Source organism: Spea bombifrons, chromosome 8 (genome assembly GCF_027358695.1).
Source record: "Spea bombifrons isolate aSpeBom1 chromosome 8, aSpeBom1.2.pri, whole genome shotgun sequence".
NCBI lineage: Eukaryota > Metazoa > Chordata > Amphibia > Anura > Pelobatidae > Spea > Spea bombifrons.
The window spans coordinates 45332313-45352617 of record NC_071094.1 but is presented as its reverse complement, the minus strand read 5'-3'; the positions used below and the strand labels follow the sequence as shown (position 1 = coordinate 45352617).

Here is a 20305-nt window from a genome sequence, read left to right as displayed (position 1 = left end):
GGGGATTGTGCGTCACTCGCTTTCTTCCCACAGGTAGAAGCAGAACACGTTTGCCCCGTGGACTCGTTGCCACGCGTACGCCGTGCGTGTGCCATCCGGGACGCAGATACCCCGGCCCCTGCGTTATATATCGGTGCAGCGCTGTATATCGATACCGAGCGCCTTCACGCTGACAATGAAATCTCCCAAGTGACCTTCAGCCGGAGATAAGGAATCCCCGTCCTGAGCAGCTCCCGCTCCTTATCTGAGCCCGGGGTATTTCCATTGGCACGGCCTGCGGTCGGGGGGGGGGGGGGGGCACTTCTTATCGCATGCAGGATATCTTACCCCTGGGAACTCTCGGGATCTGCCCCAAAGTCTCAGGGTGAAGGGGCAGATTCTCCATGTCGCACAGTTTGACTCCTTCCTATCCCCTCCCCCCCGGGATTATATATATAAGACTCTCAGTCAGTGCTTTTGCTCCCAGTATGTTATGGGTGATATCCCTGCTTGAATGCAGGTGAGTCTTCACAATGGGTTATTAAAGGGTTAATATGCCAGGGGCTGCTCATTTAGAAAGATTCCGCTTCTGGGTATAATTAAGTTATTGCCCCACCTGATCTGCCCCGATCTATTACCCCCCTCAGGGAACGGGGCGAACCAGTCCATACCCCCCCATCCTACAGGGCAACCATGAAACGTATAGAATAGAGCCTCCCGGGGCCCGGTGGGGGCAGATATATTAGAGAATCCCCCCCACACACGTGGCCCCACAGACGTCGCCCGCCACGCGTGGAAGATAAAGATTCCCATCCCGGCGACTTCCTCCCGCGGCCGGCGTCTCCTATAAATAGACCCCCATTAGGAATTAGCGAAGTAAATTAACCTGCCGTCCTAATGATGTCATTTCTGGTCTCCATGGCGACGCGGCTAATTTTGGAGGGGAAAAAAAAAAGTCCTTGAGAAGAAGCGCAATTTATAATAAACTATTTATAGGAGATCCCCTCCCCCGACGTCATAACGCGCAGCCAATCATATACCACGGCGCAGTACAACGGGAAGGAGCGCCCTTCTGTCTGTGTCGCCCCGCAGTGGGAGGAGCCAACTCCACGCGCCAGAGCTCCCTTTCTGCCATTACCCCTCCCCCCACGCAGTGAAACAACGACATTTTTATTTTTACAAAAAAATTGATTTTATTTCATGAATCAAATCCCAGAAATCGTCCCAAACGCTCGCTTATGAAGCTTTAATTACAGAGACAAACATCTAAAGGACCCGGGTCGGGGGTGGGGAAGGAGCCCCCAAAGCCCCCCAGGACCCGAGTCCCATGGCGCACGCTCCTTTAAACAGAAGCTGTATTAGAATTCCAGTGGTCTGAAACAGTTCCGCCCCTTTAACTCATCGATTGCTGGAGCTCGGCTTCGGTCCCATACATTAGGGGGACAATCAACGCTCCCCCTCCCCCGCAGTGAAGATTCGGGGGGGCAATTCAGTGGCTTCCTCACAGAGAAATCGCTCTGTGATTGGAGGAGCCCAAGTCTTATCCCAGCCAATCAGAGTGTCAGCTGCGGTCGTCGGGATCAGGATCTCTTCCTCGCGGTGCGTGTTTTGGTCCAAAAAAAGAATTTTCTTTTGTCGTCATTCCCTCCGTGGGGGGATTCAGCTTTCCGCGGGGTAACCGCGGACGTCTCGAGCGATAGCTCTTCGGCCAAGGAACGTGGCGTCGTGGCCCGTGTGGGGGGGGGCGGTGGCATCATATGCACACGTACTTCTTCCACCAGGCCTTCGAGAGGGTCTTCATTTTGTTGGCCGTGGACGCCATCTTCCTCTCGCGCTGCCCGCGGACCTCCGAGTAGCGCAGGCCGGAGACGATGGCCGTGTCGAAGACCTCTTTGAGGTTCTTCTGGGTCAGCGCGGAGCACTCCACGTAGGCCACGGCCCCGATCTTCTCGGCCAGGGCCCGCGCCGACGCGGGGGGCACCGGCTTCTCCCGGTACCGGGCCAGCTGGATGAGGACCTTCACGTCCTCCCGGAGGTCGCACTGCGTCCCGACCAGGACCAGCGGCACGTTGGGGCAGTGGCCACGGATCTCCTCCATCCACTTCTCGGAGATGTTCTGGAAGGAGGCCGGGCTGACCACGCTGAAGCACAGGATCAGGACGTCCGTTCTGGGGTAACAGAAGTGGCGCAGTTTGTCGAACTCGTCCTGGATTCGAAAAATAAAAAAAAAATATGAAAAAATTATATTAAAAACCACGTAAAATAATAAAAAAAAAAAAAAAAAAAATCAAATAAAATGTTTTAAAAATTACAGTTTTTTTAACACCTTAAAAAAAATATATAAATAAATTTTAAAAACACATTAAGTGATACAAATATTAACATGTAAAAAAAAAAAAACATGTTAAATAAAAAATAAAATACTAAAAACACCTTAAATAAATAAATAAAAAAATTCTGCTCTCTCTAGGAGGCAATTATCGCGTTTAGAGAAAACAAGCGGCCCCTAAAGGAGGTCAGGTGCCCCCATCACCCCCCCAGGCACCCGGCTATATTATGTTTATGTAGAGGGGGCGTCTAACTACAACTCCTACGATCCTCAGCCAGGCACAATGACTCACCTGGCCGGCCGTGTCGCACAGCTGCAGCTTCACGGGAATCTTTCCGACTTCCACCAGAGCTGCAGGAAGAGAAAAAAAGAGGCAACAAAGGGTTAATCGATCAGCTGACGCCACTTGTTTATTACCCCCCTGTCAGTGTCACCCTCCTCCCTATCAGCTGCCCTACTCGGGGTTCTAGGGGTGAACTTTAACCATCAGGGATTTTTCACCCCAACCAATCAGCAGTTTAGGAATAAGAGGGGGGGGTAACTTAACGGGGAGGAATAATCCCGCAGATCCTGAGAACAGGAAGTTAAGATGGCTGCTCTGGCACCGAGAATAATGGGAGTGATTGAGAGCAGAAGGCAGCCGATAAGCGCCGTCCAAGTGATCGGTGCGAGGGCGCGTGACAGCATGCGCGACTCAGACACGCCAACCGGGTTTCCATTGGAAATACGCAGAGAAAAGGTAGAGGGATCCCATTACGGACCCATCGCACTCAGGGTCCCGCCGGTAACGCTGATGTCTGCCCTGAAACTCTGTGACAGTCCTGCGACGTCTCAAACTCAAAAGAAATCCATCTCGGCGTCTTATCGCCTTCATGTTCGGGGGAGGGGGGTTAAAAATGTTCCCTTCTGGCACTCAAAGGGTTGTTATCTGCAGCGCTAGATCCGGTGATCCGGGTTTATTTTCCTTGTCACCGGTCCAAATGGGGGGTGGGGCGGAAAAAGCAAGCCTGTGACCTTTGATCCGTGACGAACTGTAATCCTCCGCGCTCCACCTGAGCCCAGAACCCGGATCTTTCATCAAAGCCTAAATAACGAGTATGACCCCCCCCCGAGTTGGAGTGGTACAACTGACCCCCCCCCCCGGGATCTGGTGAGTTGGGGTACAACTGTCAGCCCCCCCAGCGAGATCAGCCCCCCCCTCAGAGTACCCCCAGCGAGCTGTATGCTGCCGTGGCTGAGAGTGCTGGGAGTTACCGGCAGCTGGGGGGGGGGCGCACGCGATTGTGACGTAAAGGAAGGACACGGATACAAAGTTACAAAAACTTGTTGCGAATCCCAATAAGATTCCATCATCTGTCATAACAACACGGGGGGCGCACATACAGGGTACCAGGTGGGGGGTGTTTTTACCCTGCATTGGGGTAAACATGCTGCCCCTTGGGGGGGGGTATTAAACCCAAAGTTCCAGAACTCCCCCTGTATTTAAACCAAGGATATAAAATACCAAATATCTGCCCCCTATCTGTGAAGGAGTCTTGGTTTTACCCCAAACCCCCCCCCGAATTACCCCCAAACCCCCCGAATTACACCGGTCCCGGGCTGCGACCTACCGGAGAAGTCGTCGAAGGCGGTGGGGATGTACCGGGTGGGGTAGCCGTTCGTGGTGTAGCTGACCAGCAGACTCGTCTTCCCGACCGCGCCGTCCCCGAGCAGCACGCACTTCAGGCTCCGCTCCTGGCTGCCCGGCGCGGGGGTCACTTTGGGCATGTGGGGCGGAACAGGAGGGGCGAAGTGCGACATAAAATCCATGGCGGGCTCTTGAGGGGGCATAATCCGTGCGCGGGGGGCTTCTCCGGAGGCGACAACAACAACCTTACCAGGTCTCCCAGGTCTCCTGCTCAGTCAGTGCTCCGGGGAGGGTAAGGATTACTTTTTAAATCCACTCCCCGCCTCCTGGGTGGAAGGAACTGCCCCGGGGAGGGGAGAGGGGGGGCAGATGGGGGAGGAGAGGTGAGAGGGGGGGGCTGGACCTCCCTGAAGGACACTTCACACCAATCCTCCTGTGTCACCCAGGTGAGCTGCAGGGAGCCTGACCCACAGAGCTGACAATCTAATATACAGATATATATATTAACATAATACAGAGAAAGGGGAGCCTGACCCAGAGAGCTGACAATCTAATATACGGATATATATATATATTAACATAATACAGAGAAAGGGGAGCCTGACCCACAGAGCTGACAATCTAATATACAGATATATATATTAACATAATACAGAGAAAGGGGAGCCTGACCCACAGAGCTGACAATCTAATATACAGATATATATATTAACATAATACAGAGAAAGGGGAGCCTGACCCACAGAGCTTACAATCTAATATACGGATATATATATTAACATAATACAGAGAAAGGGGAGCCTGACCCACAGAGCTGACAATCTAATGTACAGATATATATATTAACATAATACAGAGAAAGGGGAGCCTGACCCACAGAGCTGACAATCTAATATACAGATATATATATTAACATAATACAGAGAAAGGGGAGCCTGACCCACAGAGCTGACAATCTAATATACAGATATATATATTAACATAATACAGAGAAAGGGGAGCCTGACCCACAGAGCTTACAATCTAATATACGGATATATATATTAACATAATACAGAGAAAGGGGAGCCTGACCCACAGAGCTGACAATCTAATGTACGACTTCAAAGGAGTCTTGACCCGCAGAGCTGACAGTCTAATGCCCTGACCCGCAGAGCTGACAATCTAATATACGGATATATATATATATATTAACATAATACAGAGAAAGGAGAGCCTGACCCACAGAGCTTACATTCTAATTCAGAGGTTGCAGAGATTACAGTCCTATATGCAGAAAGATATATCATACAGAGAGGGGGATCCTGACCCGCAGAGCTGACAGTCTAATATACAGATAGGTCTAGATGTAATACACAGACATGGGGTACAGTAATAATCTGTCCTGCAGAGCTGACGCTCCACGGAGGGAAGCTCTACGGCCGCCCGGCTCTCAGCGTTTCCGAGTTGGTTGCAGGGTAACGAGCGCTCACTCGTTCCGCTGACATCACTCAGTGAGTTGAGTCGCCTCGGGCGCTCTGAGTGATGTCATCGGCTTTTATGTAACACTTTGGAACATCCCCCGCTCCGCATCACTCAGCGCCTAAACTCCGGGAGAGACCAACATGGCTGCCGGCGGCCCCTCCACCCCCACGCACATCCCTCCACCCCGGCGGTGCATGCGCGCCCCCCGCCACGCACATCCCTCCACCCCGGCGGTGCATGCGCGCCCCCCCCCCCACGCACATCCCTCCACCCCGGCGGTGCATGCGCGCCCCCCCCCACGCACATCCCTCCACCCCGGCGGTGCATGCGCGCCCCCCCCCACGCACATCCCTCTACCCCGGCGGTGCATGCGCGCCCCCCCCCACGCACATCCCTCCACCCCGGCGGTGCATGCGCGCCCCCCCCCACGCACATCCCTCTACCCCGGCGGTGCATGCGCTCCTCCCCCCCACACACATCCCTCTACCCCGGCGGTGCATGCGCACCCCCCCACGCAGATCCCTCACACGGCGACGCTCCTGGATACCTTTTATTAAATCAACATAGAAAAAAAGCCAACTGAAGAAGAGACCTCCGAGGTCTTAAAATTGATGTCACTCATTATTATTATTAAAGATACCCCCCACGTGAGCTCTATTTCTGCCCCGTGCCCCCCCTGTACATCAGTTTGCCCCCCGCCTGGGTGTATTCGGGGAAGTTCATGCCAGATGGGGGCCACAGGAGGCCGACGCACACTTTCCCACCAAACGCCAGAGGTGTGGATTTTGTCGCCTCTCCAGAGCTGCCCCCCCCATCTGCCCCTGTGCCGGGGGACACGCAGACGCCGCGCGGACCACCCAGCTGCCCCCTGCGGCACGCCGTTAGAGACTCCCTTTTGGGGCAATATTGCAATTTAACCCAAACAGTGCTGGAATCCTTCTTATAAACCATTTAACCCTTTCCTGTCGCTCCGTATCCTGCGACTTTTTCTTGACTTGTAGGAAGTTTGGTAAAACCGTAATTAACCCTTCGCCCGCCCGGCGCTGTACGGTGTGAGATACAGCGTAATTATCGCCGGTTACCCAGAATCCTCAGCGGCAGCCAAACCACCCGTTGTACAGCGCTGCAGCGTATGACGGCGCTAAAGTAATAATAATATCTGTGATGCAATAACCCTCTGCGGCGGGGGGGGGGCAGCGTCTTTGAGGCAGTCGCGTTCAGACTTGTGTTTAATGGAGAAAGAGCTCATTTTTTGACGTTTTTATCTTTTTTTAGTGAAAGAATCTGCTTGTAGGGAGGACGGAGCTCAGCTGCCATAAATAGCGTCGTTGTGATGTCATCTCGTTGTGATGTCAGAAGATGTTACACTGCCAGCATTCCCAAGCATCGGGGCAGTCAGGACTGCCCTGGAAAACACAGGACTGTTAGCAGCTACGATTTGAGTGTAAATGACGCCTAAATCCTATTACAGCTTCCAAATCCTAAAATCCACAGCCCCCCCCCCCCGGCATCTTCACGGGATGTGCGGGAAACCGGATGGATTTCATGTAAACCCTCCGTGCGGCCGTCTGCTGGAGCAAATGCCCCGGGGTCACAATAACCAGCGGTCAGCACCATCTAGTGGCCGCGTCATACATCGCAGCCAGAGGACGAACGCCGAGTCGATTCCCATTCACCAGACTGTATAATGTATACATAGATCAGTGACCGGCCCCCTGTATAATGTATACATAGATCAGTGACCGGCCCCCTGTATAATGTATAGATAAATCAGCGAGCCGGCCCCTGTATAATGTATAGATAAATCAGTGACCGGCCCCCTGTATAATGTATACATAGATCAGTGACCGGCCCCCTGTATAATGTATAGATAAATCAGTGACCAGCCCCTGTATAATGTATAGATAAATCAGTGACCGGTCCCCTGTATAATGTATAGATAAATCAGTGACCGGCCCCCTGTATAATGTATAGATAAATCAGTGACCGGCCCCTGTATAATGTATAGATAAATCAGTGACCCGGCCCCCTGTATAATGTATACATAAATCAGTGACCGGCCCCTGTATAATGTATAGATAAATCAGTGACCGGCCCCTGTCTAATGTATACATAGATCAGTGACCGGCCCCCTGTATAATGTATACATAGATCAGTGACCGGCCCCCTGTATAACGTATAGATAAATCAGTGACCGGCCCCCTGTATAATGTATACATAGATCAGTGACCGGCCCCTGTATAATGTATAGATAAATCAGTGACCGGCCCCCTGTATAATGTATAGATAAATCAGTGACCGGCCCCCTGTATAATGTATACATAGATCAGTGACCGGCCCCCTGTATAATGTATAGATAAATCAGTGACCGGCCCCCTGTATAATGTATACATAGATCAGTGACCGGCCCCTGTATAATGTATACATAGATCAGTGACCGGCCCCTGTATAATGTATACATAGATCAGTGACCGGCCCCCTGTATAATGTATAGATAAATCAGTGACCGGCCCCCTGTATAATGTATACATAGATCAGTGACCGGCCCCTGTATAATGTATACATAGATCAGTGACCAGCCCCTGTATAATGTATAGATAAATCAGTGACCGGCCCCTGTATAATGTATAGATAAATCAGTGACCGGCCCCTGTATAATGTATAGCGAAATCAGTGACCGGCCCCTGTATAATGTATAGCGAAATCAGTGACCGGCCCCCTGTATAATGTATAGATAAATCAGTGACCGGCCCCTGTATAATGTATAGATAAATCAGTGACCGGCCCCTGTATAATGTATAGATATATCAGTGACCGGCCCCCTGTATAATGTATAGATAAATCAGTGACCCGGCCCCCTGTATAATGTATAGATAAATCAGTGAGTCGGCCCCTGTATAATGTATAGATAAATCAGTGACCGGCCCCTGTATAATGTATAGATAAATCAGTGAGTCGGCCCCTGTATAATGTATAGATAAATCAGTGACCGGCCCCTGTATAATGTATAGATAAATCAGTGACCGGCCCCCTGTATAATGTATAGATAAATCAGTGACCGGCCCCTGTATAATGTATAGATAAATCAGTGACCGGCCCCTGTATAATGTATAGATAAATCAGTGACCGGCCCCCTGTATTATGTATAGATAAATCCTGCAGGAGAAGCCCCTCATTCTGTATAGTGAATAACCCCCAAGCTCTCCCTGCGCGGCCGGATCTCCCGCCCCGACTCTGTCAGCCTCTGTTTTTATTTCTTTGGGAAGTTTCTGCCCGGACTGGACGCCCCGGACAGTGAATGCAGTAAATCCGGTTCCCCTTCTGCCCCTCCTGTTATTGTGACCCCCGCGATCTGCCTTCCTGCCCCGAGCCGCCTCCACTGAGCTTCCTCTCCCACCTGAGGTCAACGTGCAGTTTATTTAAATCCTGGGAATAAAAATAATAACAGAGCCGCTTCCACAGCGAGATATTATTTATTATTATTATTCTATTATCTATTATCATTATAATATTAGCCATTATTATTATTTTTATTATTATTTTAACACTATCCATTATTATTATTATTTTCATATTATCCATTATTATTTTTATTATTATTTGAATATTATCTGTTATTATTACTATTATTATATTATCTGTTATTATTATTAATATTATTATTATTATTAGTATTATTATTTCGGGTAGCCAGCCTCATCAGGCAGGTCCAATTCTTACCCCCGCAGCCCCCACAGAAGCTCTCATCGCCCACCGTTTGCTGTGTCACGAAGCGGCGGGCGGCTGTGAAATGCAGTAATTAGATGACGCGTTCTAGATGAGGGTCCTTTTTTGGGGACATCGATCTCCTCCGCCGGGAACCCCTGCCAGGCTGTCCCTAAAAGAAGAGTTGGCGGGAGGCTGGGGGGTAAAATGCCAAGTTCCACCGTAGAATTCTATTACTTTTCATGAGCTTAGATTGTAAGCTTCGTGGAGCAGAGCCCCCTCGCCTCCTGTCTGCTTCATTCTTACTGTAAATGTTTATTTATTTATTATTTGTAACAGCGCTACGGAATCTGCTGGCGCTAAATCAATGAACGGATGCGGCAACGGATTCTACGCAGAGCGCTGTTATCTAGCGCCATCTGGTGGTGAAATCGGTGAATGACAGCTAACTGTAAAATGATAAATTACCCCAGAGTACCTGCTGCTGAGGGGCCGGGGGCAGTAACCCCCCCATTATAATTAAATCACCCCCCCATTATAATTAAATCACCCCCCCATTATAATTAAATCACCCCCCATTATAATTAGGATATTCTGTGAATCCTCATTTCTTGCAGCCGCTGCATTCATTGAATTGATTGTCGTCTCGCAGAGATGAAGATTTATTATAATAATCAGACAAAAAGTCCCCCAAATACTCAAAGCTTCAGATTTATACAATAAATGACATTTAATTATTTCTAATATTACCAATTTCATTTTATTTTTAAAGTTGATTCCCAGTTTCAGAATAAAAATGAGTTTTAAAGATATTGCGCTATTTATTTCTTTTTTACCCCAGTTGTAGTTTTTGTGCGGGGGTATATTTGTGTATACAGTGTCGGGGGTTATATTATTGTATACAGCGCTGGGGGTTATATTATTGTATACAGTGTCGGGGGTTATATTATTGTATACAGTGTCGGGGGGGTTATATTACTGTATACAGCGCTGGGGGGTTATATTACTGTATACAGCGCTGGGGGGTATATTACTGTATACAGCGCTGGGGGTTATATTATTGTATACAGTGTCGGGGGTTATATTACTGTATACAGCGCTGGGGGGTTATATTACTGTATACAGTGTCGGGGGTATATTACTGTATACAGTGTCGGGGGTTATATTACTGTATACAGTGTCGGGGGTATATTACTGTATACAGCGCTGGGGGGTTATATTACTGTATACAGCGCTGGGGGGTTATATTACTGTATACAGTGTCGGGGGTATATTACTGTATACAGTGTCGGTGGTTATATTACTGTATACAGTGTCGGGGGTATATTACTGTATACAGTGTCGGGGGTTATATTACTGTATACAGCGCTGGGGGTTATATTACTGTATACAGTGCCGGGGGTATATTACTGTATACAGTGTCGGGGGTATTACTGCCGGAGGTCGGATTCTTCTGTCACTGGCAGGCGAAGTCCCACGCCTGGAATAAAAAACATTATTATAGAGAATCCGGCTAGTCGCCCGTTTCTCCTGCTGTAACGACTCAAACCTTAATCAGTCGTTGGTCTCGTCTTAGATTCAGGAGCCGTATGTCTATCCCATGCATGTTTAATCCCTCTCACTGTATTACCCTCTACCACCTCTGCTGGGAGGCTGTTCCACTTATCTCCCCATTGACGTGTTGGAGTTAAAGTTAAACTCACGTCAGTTTTGAGCTCCACTTTCCCGGGCATCAGGTAATGTTCCTCCTGGACGATGGAGCTGGGGAAATATCCGAGCCGCGCCGCCTGCTCGCCGTAATAATCATCCTGAACCTGCGCGGAGGAGAGCGCGTAAAGCCGAGTACCGTAACACCTCCCAACAGTCCCGGATTTAGCTGGGCAGTCCCAGACTCACACTTCCCGACCAGAAGAGCCTCCCTCTGCCTTTCAGCTTGGAGAAGACGTAGATGGTTTGGCCGCGTCTGACGGGGATGAAGCGGCAGTCCGGCGGGACGTAGTCGGCCAGCGCCACGGCTATGGAAATGGGATCTACAAACACACTCTGGTCACTGCAGCTGGCGGGAGACATTACATGCGAAGAGGAGACCTCTGAGGCCTCGAGCGGGAACGATGCGCTGTATGTACTTACGGCTGCACTCCTCGTCCGCGCAGAGCTTCCTGTCGGACAGTTTGGGCATCTTCCTGCCGCTCTGGGCCACCCCGAGGAGGCAGAGGGCAAAACACAGGACCCCCCAACGCATGATCGCAGCCCCTCGACCAACGTCCTCTCGCACCGAGCCGATCACCAGCCGCGGTCTCGCAGAGTCTCGTTACTTCGCTGCACGTTCCCGACTCATCATATTTTCACCACAGGAAAAATCTGCCAAAACCAGAAAAAAAGTGTAAAGAAATGGTATAATGTCTAAGAGGGTGGGAGATGAGCGGAACAGCCTCCCAGCAGAGGTGGTAGAGGGTAATACAGTGAGGGGATTAAACATGCATGGGATAGACATACAGCTCCTGAATCTAAGACGAGACCAACGACTGATTAAGGTTTGAGTGAAACGGGCGACTAGACGGGGGCCGCCGGGGGCCGATCTGCCGGCAGGATCGGGTGTTTTTACGGTTAATATTTTTTTGCACTATTATGACTTTTATTCAGAGATAATTGGATAATAAATTTCGAGGGAAAGATAAAATCTAGAACGTTCCGCCCTCCCGCGCGGTTCTGGAGCCTCCGAGCCGGACGGGAACCGTAAACTCAATCTTTAAATTCAAAGCACAGAGCCTCCAGTGTTCGGAGAGCACAGGGGTCTCTTTTATAGGAGTCTGATGGGGGGAAAAAAAACAAACCCTCAGACACAGGAGTAGTTCAGGATGGAGTCGCCGCACAGAGGAGGCCCTGTTTTTACGCCTAAGTCCTGATTTCCACTTCTGAGCCGGATACCAATAATCATAAATAACAATTATTACAACTTCTCCATTAAAAAGAACTTTGCAGAATTTTTAAGACGGAGTCTCCCTGCGCAGAGTATTTCTGAAGAAGGGACCTCCGAGGTCTCGGTAGCTTATGTGACGCCACATCTTCCACGGGGAGGACTAAGAGCGCGACATACAGAGCTGGGGGGTCACGGGGGGGCCGAGGATCTGCACCTATACGGGGTACACGGTTACCCCTCGGTGACACTAATGCCAGCGGGGGCTCCGCTCGCGGCTTCTGATTGGATATTCTGTATATGAAGACGGCGCGGCCAAGAATCCGGACCCCAGGAACGCGCAGCGTGTCAGTCAATGGAGCCGCCCCCCCCATATGTATGTTAAAGCAGGTACTGTGTCTGCGTGTTATCGTGGATGGTGGAGGAAGCGTGTTAGTGGATTGGTTTACATGCGTGTACTCACGCCTAACATTACATATGTCAGGGGGGGGGTGATGCTCTTGGGATGATGGATGTATAATAAATATTATAAATATTGCTAGATTAGGGCTGCAACAAACGATTATTTTTATAGACTAGTTGGCCGATTATTTTTTAATTTAATAAAGCAACGTAGGGCGTTAAAAACAAACAGCAGAATAAAAAAAAAAGACCCAAAAACTGATAAAAATGCATTTCTTGTTTTTATTTCCGAACCTGCCCCCCCGTCACGCACGTTTGAGCCCAGGCTTCCCACACTGCCCCCCAGAAACGCCTCTCCGCTGCTGCCCTATACCCGCAGATACACCACTACGCCCCTCCGGTATGCCTTATACACCCACTGTGCCCTTGGCTGTTAGTGTTATGACCTGACCTCGATTTCAGGTCGGATTATAAAAACCCTCATCTTATAATCGATTCAACCAATTGATAATGAAGTTTGTTGGCAACGATTTTCATTATGGCTGAGTTGCTGCAGCCCTAAAATAGATAACAGGAAGCCCCTCCTCCTATACGTTAACCCAGCGAGGGATTTAAAAAACACAGACGGGGTTAACACTATGCTGGACTCTAGAACTCCCGTTCCAACAGCCAGCAATCTAATCGAGCACTGCTGAGCGACACGTAACCGGACCGTCGCTCCTCTCCTCGGAGCATTTCATTGGCCAGAGATGTAACCGGCCCGTCACTCCTCTCCGCGGAGCATTTCATTGGCCGGACACGTAAGCGGCCCGTCGCTCCTCTCCGCGGAGCATTTCATTGGCCGGACACGTAACCGGACCGTCGCTCCTCTCCGCGGAGCATTTCATTGGCCGGACATGTAACCGGACCGTCACTCTTCTCTGCTGAGCATTTCATTGGCCAGACACGTAAGCGGCCCGTCGCTCCTCCGCGGAGCATTTCATTGGCCGGACACGTAACCGGACCGTCGCTCCTCTCCGCGGAGCATTTCATTGGCCGGACATGTAACCGGACCGTCACTCCTCTCCGCGGAGCATTTCATTGGCCGGACATGTAACCGGGCCGTCACTCCTCTCTGCGGAGCATTTCATTGGCCGGACATGTAACCGGCCCGTCACTCCTCTCCGCGGAGCATTTCATTGGCCGGACACCCCGGTGAAATAAAGCGACGAGCGCGGATGGTGTTAAAGAGTTTTATTGAAGAGCTCCAGGTACAATGTCTGAGCGCCAGACGCTGGGTGCAATGCTTCCACACGTAAAAACAAACGGTTCATACTCACCACCGGCAACGGGGGCAACAGCAGTTTATTATAAAAAAATAAAATAAAGCGTAAAAATATACAGGAAACAGTTTGTTTTGGCGGCGGGAGCGAGGCGCCGGCGCCCCACTACTTTTTGGCGAAGGAAATCTTCATCGAGTTGCTCTGCGTGATCTTAAATCCTTGGAGAGACTCGCGAGCCGCTCCCGCTTGGACCTCGTTGTCAAACTCCACGAAGGCGATGTCGTGCCGACCCGGGACCAGGCGGACCTCTTTGAAGCCGGGGAACCTGAGGGGAGAGGATGGAGGTGAGGAGTCCGCTGGGGGCCGTGGGGGGAGGGAATTGGTCTATGGAGGAGAAGCATTCTGGAGATACTTACTGGTTGAACAACATGGACAGCATGAGCTCGTTGGTCTCCTCGGGAAGGTTGGTGAGGAAGAGGATGTGGTTGGGAGGATTCTCCGAGATCTTTGAAAGAAAGAACATCGTAAGTCAGCGGACAGAAAGCGATCTGACAACCAGCAGATCCGTGCTACGAGATCCTCACCGGCGCTTCTAGAGGTCATGTAGGAGAGCCGGCGTTTAAAGGACATTTTACATCACTTACCGGCTGCATTGGCGCCATCTGCCCCGGCATCATCTGCGGCATTCCACCAGGGGGGATTTGTCCCGGGGCAATTCCCGGCGGGGGCATCATGCCCGGATGGTGCATGTAAGGGTTCTGCCCGGCCATGTGCATCATACGAGGAGCCTGCGTCATCCCCGGAATAGCCTGCATGCCCTGAAACAGCAGCAACACCGTTAATTCCCGTCACAGAGACCCAAACGCAGTTCTCCAGAACCAGAAGCAGCCCCCCTTACCGGCATCTGGCCCGGCACGCCGGTCACCACGGGAGCTCCCGGCACAGGCTTCTTCGCTGCAGCTTCCTGCCCTTTAACCTTCCTCTTCTCCTGTCGCTTTCTGTCTCTCTCCACGAAGGTGCCCTTCATTTTGGCGATGATGTCAGAGTCGGTCTTTGCGTACTGGATTCTCTGCGGATAGCGGAAGCCACTCGTGAGGGCAGGTGGCAGAGACTCCCGTTTATAAAGCACCGCGGGGCTATTAAAGGTGCAGTCCCCATTTATTACAATCTCCTAATCTCACCAGTTAGACTAGCGGGCAGCTTAAGACTCAAAATGACCAACATGCCAGGTCTGTGAGCCTCCCCCCAGCACAATGTAATTCCCCCCCCAGCCCACCCAGCCCATACCCTCCACTCAGAACACCAACCATGGGCTTGTCGTAGAAGGGGAAGCCCTGCATGGAGCGCAAGGCGTTGGTTCCACTGCTTGCTTCCTTGAAGATGACGAAAGCCTGACCCCTCATCTTCAGACTGCGGGAAACCAGGATGTCCAGGATCTGCCCGAACTGGGAGAATATGGCGTAGAGAGACTTCTTCAACTCTATAAGGAGAGGAGATGAAATTCATGGCCGGCATTTAATATAACAGCCGGGGAAATCAAAGCATCAGCGTCCAACACTGTGCCCCACTGGGTGGGTGCATTGGGTTCACCCCCGCTGGGTGCCGGGGCCAGTTTTACCCCTCCCTCCATGGTTTTATATTTGGTAACAACGTCACAAGCCCATTCTGCATTCTAGTTTATCACCAGCTGGAAATGACAAATATTCTGAAGAACGCAGGGGTTATGAACAGGTTAACAGTTTATAGCGAAGGGCAGAAGGGGTTAACAGCTATTTAGTACCTTGGCCCCCCAGCTTAACACCAAGGTAATATTTAAGTCTCTGGCTGCACACACTGTGATCCTTTCCAAGGACAAAGCGGCCATCTAACGCACGATTTCCCTGCCCTGAGTGCAAGCTCTTTGGCAGAATGAACTACAGCCACTGACAAAACCCGACTGCAGCCTACGGGTATCGCCAGACACCGCACGGAGGATCGCACCGGGCACCGACATTACCGGGCCGCTGGGTACACGAAGGGTTAATAGCGGCTCATCGGGGCAGCGCAGGCACTTACCATCCTTCTTGATCTTCTCGTTCAGGTTGTTGATGTAGATCGTGTTATTCGGCCGGGACTCCTGAACCGCCATGCTTTACCGTTAACTAAAAAAGAAGAAACCGCGACATATTTAGTAAGATGTTAATAACGAGTACTTTACACTTACAGACCACGCGGCGCGCCGACAGAACATATATACACACATTATATATACATTCAATAATGGCGGCCCTCGCATCAACCCCGGGCAACCTGCTCCCATTCACACCAGCGGAGGCACATCGGGGGCTGCAGCACAGACACCGGCAGAGAATATAGCACCCAGGAGGTGCCTTACATATAATATATACATCTGGAAGGGCTGGGGCTGCAGCCAATACAAGCCAAAGGGCCTGGAGGCAGCGAAGCAGCGCTGGGGTATAGAGGGGAATCTAATGCATTGGGCGAGTGGGCCCAACGAAGACTGCTGCTGGGAACGGATAGAGAGACGAAACCGGGGAGCGCCCCGCGGGCAGAGAGGGACTTGCACCGAAACATTCCAGCGGTAGCCATAGAGACTGCGCCGCTTCCCACAGAAGCCCCAAAGCAAAGAACTAAGCCACCGAGCGTTTGGGCCTCCGGGGCCGCCTTACCGCCACAGGCTTTGTTTCTACCTGAGGCCTAACTTCCTTGCAAACAAACTCTGCCCAGAACCTACGCTACCCGACCATATCCGGTGTACTAGGCCGCAGTCGCCAACATGGAGTGCGCGTTACCTACCGATTGCTTCCGTACAGAACCAGAAGAGTGCAAACCAGAGCAGCCGCAGATAACAGCCGGCGATAAAGGGGCGACGGATGGTGAATTATCGCAACGATTCAACTCGGATTGAGCCTAGGCCGCGTTACCAAAGCAACCAGGGGGCGTCCAGGTTAAAAAAGCTTTCCCAGTCCCGCCTTCATAATGCTTTTCCGCTGCTGATTGGCTTATAGTATTCAGGCCTTTTCCTGTCCTTCGCCGTACGCTTGCGTGATTGATAGTTCTTCTAGCCAATAGTAATACTGCCCAACTCCAGCACAGGAAACAGATGAGACGGTACGCCTGCTGAAACCTTCCTCCCGGAAACGGAACCTCCCGAGGAGCCGGAACGTGATTGTAACATATACTTACCGGTTATTTTCAACTGGTTAGTGGAAACTTCCCTGCAGCTGGGCTTGGAGTCCCGAGATCGCGCTCAGGGCTAAAGGATTACCCTAACAGCAGCCTGACCTTTGAACACAGTTATTACTCCAGGTCAGGCTGCCATCTTTATATTATTTCGTGTCACGTGTGTTATCCACCCAGGGATGTGGAGCAGCCAATTCATATTATTATTATTATTATTATCCAATTGCTATTCATATTAATTAATAAAACTACTATTTTTATTCCCCAGGGCGAGGACACTTCATTGCAACTAATCTATATAAGTGAAAAGCCTGCCAGGTTCACTCTTGAGGACAACTCCCATCACCCTCAGTCTGTTAAGGTTAAACTCTAACCGTTGCTGTCCTAGAGGTGTCCTGTCCCCCCTGTTTTTAGACCGCTCACCCTGCTGTGTTTGAGAGACGGGTTTAGACTCTCCTGATAAATTGCCCGGGAATATAAATTAAACCCGAGAATTGTTCTTGTTTCAGTAAATTTGCCCGTCGGCGTCTTGGCCCGCCTGATGTCAGATATGACTTCCCATCACGCTCAGCCATGCGGGCTATTAGGAACTTTTAGAACGTAAATGCCATAAATGTATATAGCGCCAGCAGATTCCATAGCGCTGTTACATTAGGGGGACAGTGAAAATGAACAATATGAATTAATGGCCATTAAGATAGACGGGACAGGAGGAAGGGAGCGCCCTGCTCGTAGGAGCTAACACTCTATTAGGAGGTTGAGGGTATGCTGAGGATGATGTGATTGTAGCGAGGGGGATGCAGAAGGGTCAGCAGCCGGAGATCTGGAAGGTGGGGAGGGCAGATTGTGTGTACGTGCGGTGTACGGGGGGTCTCAGGAGGGCATTAATGCCATTGGCTGCTAATGGCTTCAGTAATGCGCATGTGCAAGCCAGCGCTCGCTATCATATCACGGAACTATTCTTATGGATAACCGCCGCCTGTTTACATCCTCCATAAAATAACGTAACGCCTGCGCAATGACTGCTTTTGCAGGACCCCATGCCTGAAGAAGATGGCGAGAGACCCCCCACCGAGCCGAAACCTCCACCCCCTCCCCCACCTCCTGCCCTCTCTCCCCCCGTTCCACCGGTGCTAGCGAAAAGCAAGTTCTTTAAGACGGTGGCAGAGAACAGCGACCCGTCGGTGGCAGGATGCAAAGAGTTAAAGCGGATGATTAGAAACAGACAGGGCCGGTGAGCTAAGAGCGCAGGGGTTAATGGGCCGGAGTCGGACAGACCTGACATTCACCCTCCCCGTGTATCTTTACTCTTATTTCTTTTGTTTCTAGATTCAGCCAGGAGTTAAAATGGCTTCTGTACAACAAGGATGTGCCGTCCCTGATACAGGAAGGACCCCAGTAAGTATTTACACGCCGCGCAGCGCTGTACACAGAGACCACGCGGTATACGGAACCGATTTATTCCCCCCCAGTGTATAACACTCATTTACTGCTCTTTCCCCTCTCAGGTGCGGACTGGTGGCTCTCTGGATGGCAGGGAAGCTATTGGACGTTGCACAGGAAGTGCCCCTGGACACAGTCGTTAATTTTGCTGTTTCGAAGGGGTTCACAGCCCAGGGGGAGATGTTTTCAGGTCAGTTCTATAGCTTGATACCGCATTACCGTTACCCCGGAGCAGAGACGGCAGCCGCCGGTGGACTGCAGGAGGGGCCGCGGCTCGGCTGAAACTCTCCGGGTCTGTAGACTCCGCGGATCTGTGAGCCGTTGTCCTGCGCTTTCTCTCCCAGCGGCTAACGTGGCCCGTCTGGCAGAAGAAGTCTTTGGCTGCCGTTGCCGGCTTCTCACCGGGGGAATGGAGGGAGAGAACAGAACCCGAATCTTGAAGCAGCTGACCGCCGGCCTTCCGATACTCATACCGTATCCTTCCTGACCCAATGGCTACAGAGGGCATCGGTTCGCTCAGCCAGCTGTTCCGTGCGTGCGCAGACTTAGCGAATACGCCCCACAGATCGGCGTTAGAACCTGATATATACCCGTAGAACCCCGGAGCTTTCTGTCTGGAGCATTGATCAGGGTCGGTGTGGTTCGTACACAATAGTCCATCGCGGTCCGGGTCCCGCTCCGGGGTAAATCTTTTCTTACAGCCTTTAACCTCCGCCACAGATACGACGAGGACTTTAATCACGAGCCGTGTCAGCGAAGCGGCCATCGCGCTCATTGGGCAGTCATATCAGGTACGGGTCTGGAGACGCTCCGGATGGGACATTGAGACAGTTAATGTTATTTGGGGGTCCCTTGTCTTTGCCCGTCCCAGCACTCTACGCTCTAACGACGGTCTCTTTAAGGTGTCCTGGTCGGGATGAAGAACGGATCCTTTGAACCTGATCCCGAGGTCCCCGGATTGTATCACCCGACGTCGGACTTGCGCGCTTTGGAGCCCGGAGACATTCTGGAGACGTACCTGGTAGCCAAGCAGGGCAAGAGCGTCCGGTACCAGCTGTGGGACTACGAGTCCGTGAGTAGGAGTAACGGTCAGCTTACGCAGCTCGACCCCAAAAGAGCCAGCGACGGCAGCGTGTACGTGGTACCCGAGGGGGGCGTAAGGGCCGGGCTGTGCGGGCAGACCGTCCTCCTGCAACCCAGAGAGGCCTGAGGATAAAATCAGTGGAGTGCTTTTGGGGATCCTCCACCAAACCCCCAAATCCTCGTGTGTGATCCAGAACAATCCAGAAAAGAAAAACACGTGAGTCTGATACCGGGCCCAACTCCACAGGGCTCTCCACCTATGCAACAACTACACAGAGACCTCAAGAAACCTCGAATCAAAGCGGAGGATGAAATAACATATAAACCAATATTATTTATTGCACTCTGCAGTTTACCAAAACACCGAAAATTTGGATCTTCTGTCCCCCTCGTTAGGAGGCCCTCGGGGCCACCGTGGACTGGACTCTGCAGAAGGACAGGGGGTGAACGCTGGAGAACCGCATTTACAGAACTCAGCCCAAAATACCAAACTATTTCCTGTAAATTATTTACATATTTTACACAGAAAGTCAGATTCACAAGGAAATGTTTAAACGGGCGCATGCGCGTCTGGCGCTCTTTATTGCTGACATAAGACAGTTTCTGGCGGCATCGTTACCGGAGGTACCGGAAGAACGGACTCCCGACAGTTTGGTTACCGCCGGCGTCTCTGAAGCCATGTAGGCCCCATTTTTTTGTCCTTCCAGCCCCATCTCCCCAAATCAATAATTATTTACACGTAAAGTCATAAAAAGGAGCAATATTCAGCAATAAATATAAATCTGATTGGGGGGAATTTGATACAATTCTTTTAATTTTCCAAATATATATATATATATATTTTTTTACTCGATAGCTCGGGCACGGACGTAGGGTCTGCAGAAAGACCACCCTGACTCGGTATATGCCTC

At 50.9% G+C, this 20305-nt stretch overlaps 4 protein-coding genes across 4 annotated transcripts; 1 reads left to right on the top strand and 3 right to left on the bottom strand.

Annotated features, from left to right (window-relative positions):
- Positions 1 to 1625: 1625 nt before the first annotated feature.
- LOC128502957 (rho-related GTP-binding protein RhoU-like) lies at positions 1626 to 4188 on the bottom strand. Its single transcript, XM_053472932.1, has 3 exons — positions 3919 to 4188; positions 2601 to 2659; positions 1626 to 2185 (listed from the first exon to the last, which is right to left on the bottom strand). Exons 1-3 carry the CDS (start codon positions 4136 to 4138, stop codon positions 1733 to 1735), a joined length of 732 nt encoding a protein of 243 aa, XP_053328907.1. The 5' UTR covers positions 4139 to 4188; the 3' UTR covers positions 1626 to 1732.
- A 6330-nt stretch (positions 4189 to 10518) lies between these two features.
- On the bottom strand, positions 10519 to 11437 carry MIA (MIA SH3 domain containing). Its single transcript, XM_053473681.1, has 4 exons — positions 11235 to 11437; positions 11001 to 11134; positions 10808 to 10918; positions 10519 to 10584 (listed from the first exon to the last, which is right to left on the bottom strand). The coding sequence occupies exons 1-4, from the start codon at positions 11344 to 11346 to the stop codon at positions 10561 to 10563; spliced, it is 381 nt and encodes a 126-aa protein (XP_053329656.1). The 5' UTR covers positions 11347 to 11437; the 3' UTR covers positions 10519 to 10560.
- Positions 11438 to 13641: 2204 nt separating this feature from the next.
- SNRPA (small nuclear ribonucleoprotein polypeptide A) lies at positions 13642 to 16678 on the bottom strand. Its single transcript, XM_053473447.1, has 7 exons — positions 16482 to 16678; positions 15741 to 15826; positions 14993 to 15165; positions 14584 to 14754; positions 14330 to 14503; positions 14102 to 14190; positions 13642 to 14010 (listed from the first exon to the last, which is right to left on the bottom strand). The coding sequence occupies exons 2-7, from the start codon at positions 15811 to 15813 to the stop codon at positions 13851 to 13853; spliced, it is 840 nt and encodes a 279-aa protein (XP_053329422.1). The 5' UTR covers positions 15814 to 15826; positions 16482 to 16678; the 3' UTR covers positions 13642 to 13850.
- Positions 16679 to 17887: 1209 nt separating this feature from the next.
- On the top strand, positions 17888 to 19608 carry ACTMAP (actin maturation protease). The gene is made up of 6 exons (XM_053473446.1): positions 17888 to 18102; positions 18198 to 18266; positions 18377 to 18501; positions 18656 to 18785; positions 19032 to 19102; positions 19214 to 19608. The coding sequence occupies exons 1-6, from the start codon at positions 17909 to 17911 to the stop codon at positions 19519 to 19521; spliced, it is 897 nt and encodes a 298-aa protein (XP_053329421.1). The 5' UTR covers positions 17888 to 17908; the 3' UTR covers positions 19522 to 19608.
- Positions 19609 to 20305: the final 697 nt, after the last annotated feature.